The 5,503-nt window shown below is 45.4% G+C and overlaps 1 protein-coding gene across 1 annotated transcript in view; it reads left to right on the forward strand.

Moving 5' to 3' along the window:
• Window positions 1-1,835: 1,835 nt before the first annotated feature.
• Window positions 1,836-5,503, forward strand: part of LOC102857539 (A disintegrin and metalloproteinase with thrombospondin motifs 20-like) — a 280,569-nt gene continuing 276,901 nt past the window's right edge. Inside the window, exons 1-2 of the mRNA XM_006888233.1 lie at window positions 1,836-1,926; window positions 2,463-2,827. Coding sequence (XP_006888295.1) covers window positions 1,836-1,926; window positions 2,463-2,827 — 456 coding nt within the window. The remainder of the gene's footprint in view (window positions 1,927-2,462; window positions 2,828-5,503) is intronic.

The raw sequence follows: 5,503 nt of genomic DNA on the forward strand, positions 1-5,503 counted from the left end.
CAATATATTTAGCATAGAAAAGCAAAACAGAAAAACAAAGGCCAGAAGTCTAGTTACTTGCTGAATGAAATGACAATTGTGAGGGAGGAGTACAAAAAGAAAGAGTGTGATTGTGTAACAATCAACACCAACAAGCTGGGCTATTTCTCTGGGAGATGTTAAGATTAAACTCGCCTTCATTGAACAGGATTGTTCTACATTTGTAGTGAACAACAGATGTACCAAGTGTATGACATAAAAGTGAAGAAGCATGCCATCAGAGGTCAATTCAGAGAGAACAGAATATCCATTGTTGGAGGCTCGAGGAGAAAGGGCAGCCAGGAGCTAAGTTGAAAATGTATTCCTTTGTGTTTGTGAAGATTTGCCCATACATTCATTTACTTTTCTCCCATACATTTCCTCTCCATTGGTTGAATTTCAAGGCAATTAGACCACTCTTTTCTTTTGTGACTGAGAAAAAGTAAAGATGGATCTTTCCAATAACCTGCGTGGAATTTGAGAAATGAGAATGTAATGTTGAAAAGTATACTTCAGATGCTACCAAAATTTTTGTAATTTCAAAGATAGCAAATGACACAATTGGTTCTCATCTACAGTATGAGGTGGGGAAAACTGTAGATGTGTGGAATGTTAGGATTTTAGAGAAGGAAGAGGTATTAATACTGTATAAACAGAAAATCTCGTAAAAGTAACATCCTACAAGTCTGAGTAACATCCAAGTTTAGTGTTCCTTGATGTTTATATTTTCTGGGGATCTTTTATACAAAACCAAGCAGTTCTTTGGTAGTATAAGGGGTTGAAAAGCTACTAAGTCGAAAGCCAGCGGTTGGAATCTACCCAGAGGTGCCTCACAAAAAAGGCTTTTCGCCGCCTGCTTTTGAAAAGTCACAGCTATGGTACATGGAAACCAAACCCACTTCAACTGGTTTGGTTTTTCGTTATTCAAAATAAGTACAAAAACGTGCACTTAGAAGAAGAGAATAAAACACAGCCAGTCCAGAAGTGCAGAGACCAACCTCGACTTCCTCTCCCTATCTCAGACTTTTCCTTGCAAAGGAGAGGCCTTGGAATTAGGCTTCATTAGCATCACAGCAAACCTTCCTCTACGCCCTGGAGCTTCTTCCCTGCCACTCATTTTACACAATCTGAGAAATCTAAGATTGCCATGGAAGTTAAAGAACAGTTTCAAACTGATGCGTGTCATTGCACTGTAAGAAGAAGAAAAAAAAAACTTCACGCACTGATCACCCACCCAGACCTTAGTATGGCACCCTGTATCCACGCCGAGTTTTCTACATATGGGATTGGAGAGCAGCCTGGCTCTCTGGACACACACCACGTTGCGAGCCCTCGGCAGCAGCCCCCCAGGGATCACACTGTGCGGACGGCTGCAGAGGCTGCGCGCCGCGCCGGAGGGCAAGCCCGGGCCGCGCCTCCCGCTGATTGGCCGGCCCGGCTCCCGGGGCGGGCCCTCGCGTCCCCGCCCGCACTGCCGGGGGTGGCTAAATTATTGGCACGGTTCCTGCTAGGTCGGGGAGTCTCCTCACAGTGCTCTCCCCGAGCTTAGGTTCTCCAGGGCGGTGCGGGCGCTGGAAGGGGACTGAGGCTGCCGAGAGAGCTAGCAGGGCGCTGCAGTGTGATGAAGCAACAGCTCAGGGCGCAGAACTAGGCGGTGTGTGGCGAGACAGATTAGCGCAAGGCCAGGGCTGCTGCTCCAGAGGCTGCTGAGACGCCGCGGGGACCTGCAAGCGAGAAGTAGAGACTGCAGAACAGGAGGAGGGAAGCCGACTTGGGCGGCCAGCAGCTCCGCTTGGCCTCGGAGGTCGAGTGCAACCATGAGGGTGGCCAAGTGGCTGACGGTGCTGCTTTACCAGCTCTCGCTCTTCATCTTCAGGTCTTGGGAAATTAACTTTCACCCGAGGCAAGGTAAGGTCACCGCGGGGCGCCTTACAGTAGCGAGGTGGAGACTCAGGGCCCGAGTGGGAGAACTGGACAGAGGAGAGCTGCTCAGCCCGCTGGGGAGCCCAGCCCCTGCACTCGAGAGACCCGGGATTAGCCAGCCCAAAGCATCTCAAGAGGCTTTGGCTATGCTGGGTTTCGAGGAAATCTGCAGATCCTGCAAAGGATGGGTCTCACTCCCCCAGGCATGAACGCGGAGGCATGGGGCAAAGTGGTGCGTGGGGCACGGTGGCGCGTGCACCGGAGGATGTAAAGAGGCAGTGGCGCGGAGAGGGGTTAGGGAAAGAGATGAGCTTCTCAGGACCATGAATGGCAGGAGCTTTGCAAGTGGGTGAGTGTGTGTCTGTGTGTGCCCGCCCGCGTGCCAATCAGCATGTGTGCATGTGTTGTACCCTTGGGTACCACAACTTGGAAACTTTGGCAGGGACGTTTAGTTGATGAAGTGTGACATTGGAGCGCTGGGAATGCGTAGGGGCTAAATGGGCTTATCACTGTGCTTGCAGAAGCCCTGGTGAGGTCACTGACCTCCTACGAAGTGGTGACCCCAGTTCGGGTCAATGAGTTCGGAGAAGTCTTCCCTGAAAGCCAACATTTCAGCCGGAGAAAGCGCAGCTCGGGGGCACCGGAGGAACCCACTCCTTTCAGGACCCACTATCGCATCAGCGCCTATGGGCAACTCTTCCAGCTGAACCTGAGCGCAGATGCGGCCTTCCTGGCCCCCGGGTTCTCAGTGGTGCACTTGGGCGCCCCAGCGTCCCGCGAAGAGGAGTTCAGAGCAGAGCCCACAGACCTGCGCCACTGCTTCTACCGGGGCCAGGTCAACGCACAGCAAGATCACACAGCTGTCTTTAGCCTTTGCGGTGGCCTGGTAAGTATCCTCAACATTCAGGCAGTGGGAAGGGGGTTGTCTTTGGTTTGGGTGACAAAGGTCATGACTGAAGGACTTGACATCCAGGCAAACCCAGTTGAGAATCATTGTTACCTGCAGAGAGTGGAAGGTTGTGGCAGGTTCAGACAGTATCATCAGCACTTCTCTGCCTGCTAGCCAAAGTTGATCCTGTGCCTTTGAGAAACTTTTCCTTGAAGGTATCAGATGCTGGACTAGCGAATCAGGAATTGGCCTTTTGCGTCTCTGCTACAAGTGAAAAGGACTTTCCACAAAAAGCTGCAGGATTCTACTTTCTCGTATTGGATCCATTCCCTCCCATCTATCCATGGCAAACTCCTCTCTGTTCTGCAACTGAATTTACTTAATTAAATGTGCCATTGGATTTAGAATGATAGAAGGAAAAGTGAAGATATAAAGTGACAAGTATCTTCCGTTCGAAAAGTTTGATCTGAAAAAAAAAGAGATTGTTTTGTTAGAGTATGAGGATTGCTATTACCTGTTATTAAAAAAGTTTGCCTCTCTTTAGAATGAATTGAATTTAATGCAGTCTGTAAGCCCAGGGGGCTCTAGTGGCCAGTCATCTATAGGAAATTATAGTGGTGGGGCTTGGGGCAGTCTGAGCCCTCCAGAGGCTCCACGGGAGAAAGACAGTCAATTTACAGCTTCAGAAACCCACTGGAGGGTCAGCTTTGATTCAGTTAAGATTTGACTGCAATGGCTTTAATCTGTAAGTCCTGGACACCAGAAAGTGATAAATGATCATTAGAGTAATGAAATAGGGAGATTTTGTAAAAAAAGTTCATTGAGGCAATAGAAAAGAAATAAAATAGTGGCTTTATGTATTGTATTTGTTTACTTTTCTAATCTGCCTTCCCTTCCCTCATCATTTTCTTTGGAATTCTGGTGAATTACAAAACTCTTCTCAGCATATATGTAAAAAAGCTATGATGACAAGCCAAATTAGTAATCAATGAGAAACTCAATTTGTTATTAGATGCCACCAACTCTGTGCACAAGAGAAAGTAACGCTGCCAGTTCCTCCACTGTGCACCCAGTCATTGCCGGTGATCTTATTGTGACAAACCACTGTGCCAGTCTGTCTTGTTGAGAGCATCCTCTTTTTTGTTGACTTTACCAAACATGATGTCCTTCTCTAGGGCGTGACCCCTCTTGATAATATGTCCAAAGTCTGTGAGACAAATTTTGCCATCATCTCTTCTAACTAGCATTCTGGCAGTATTTCCTCCAAGACAGATTTGTTTGTTCTGATGGTAGACTAGGCTATCTTAGATATCTTCACCAACACTGTAATTCAAATGCATGAGTTGTTCTTTGGTTTTTTTAGTTATGCACTGCCCACCTTTCACATCCATATGATGCAATTAAAATACCATGACTTGAGTTTGTGCTTTAGTCTTCAAGGTGACATCTTTGCCCTTTTTATACCCTGTTACAATATATTGATTTATATCTTTCTCTCTTTACTGGATTTGAGTGAAACTTTGTAAGTCAAATTAGGTTTTCACACTAATTTTTCATCATAACACTAATTATAATCCCTACAATGTAATTACCCTTTTCCTACCTCCTACCTGCAATTCTGTTTCCATTAGTATCTGTTTATCCTGCCTGTCTGCCTATCTATCTGCTAGTGACTCTATTTCTTGTGTACCTCTCTGTGTCTTTTTTAGTGCTGTGGTGCTAATCTTGTTCTTGTTGTATGTTGCCTTTCCCCTTTGCCCATCCTGATATGTGATACCTGTTTTGGTCTTTCTTCCCAGTCTTTATAGTGACTTTTTGGTTTTTTTCCATGTATGATGTCCTTGATGTCATCCCACAATCTTTCCTACTTGATCATAGGCAACATTATGACAAATGAAGAAAAGATTGAAGTAGTCAGGATTTCATTTTACTTAGATCTTCAACCAACACTCATTGTAGCACTAGTCACAAAGTCAAAAGACGTGCTGTGTTGGGGAAATCTACTGTTAAGGATCTCTTTAAAATGTTACTGAGCAAAACTGTCACTTTGAAGACTAAGGTGCACTTGATCTAAGCCTTTGTATTTTCAGTTACTTCCTGTGTATCTGAAAGTTGGACAATGAGTAAGGAAAACCAAGTGATACCTTTGAATTGTAATTCTGGAGAAGAGTTTTGAATATATCACGAACCATGAAAGCAACAAACAGATCTATGTTGGAAGAAGTACAATCAGAGTGTTCCTTGGAGGCAAAGATGGTGCAACTTTGTCTCCCATATTTGTGCAGAAGGAGCTTATTTTTAGAGAGAGACTTCTTGTTGGGAAAGGCCAGGTAAAGGGAGAAAGACCTTAAATGAAATGGAAAGTGTCTGTAAGAGTGAGCTTGGGTGTGGCAGAGATCACGATGATGTTGTAGATTGAGCAAGGTCCAGATTTGTTGTTTATTAGATTCCTATGAATTACAGTTGACATGATGGCATCTAACAATATGAATATATAGAGCTCTGGTGGGGGAGTCAGTAGAGAGTTGCATTGCTAATCCAGAGACCAAACCTTTTTGACTGTTCAAATCCAACAGCAGCTCCATGGGAGAAAGATGGATTCATTCTGTGCAGTTTACAATCTTGGAAATACGTTTGAGGATCAGCTATGAGTCATTTCTTTTTTTGTTTTTT

Source organism: Elephantulus edwardii, unplaced genomic scaffold, assembly GCF_000299155.1.
Source record: "Elephantulus edwardii isolate Elephantulus edwardi_28Jun2011 unplaced genomic scaffold, EleEdw1.0 scaffold00065, whole genome shotgun sequence".
Classification (NCBI taxonomy): Eukaryota; Metazoa; Chordata; class Mammalia; order Macroscelidea; family Macroscelididae; genus Elephantulus; species Elephantulus edwardii.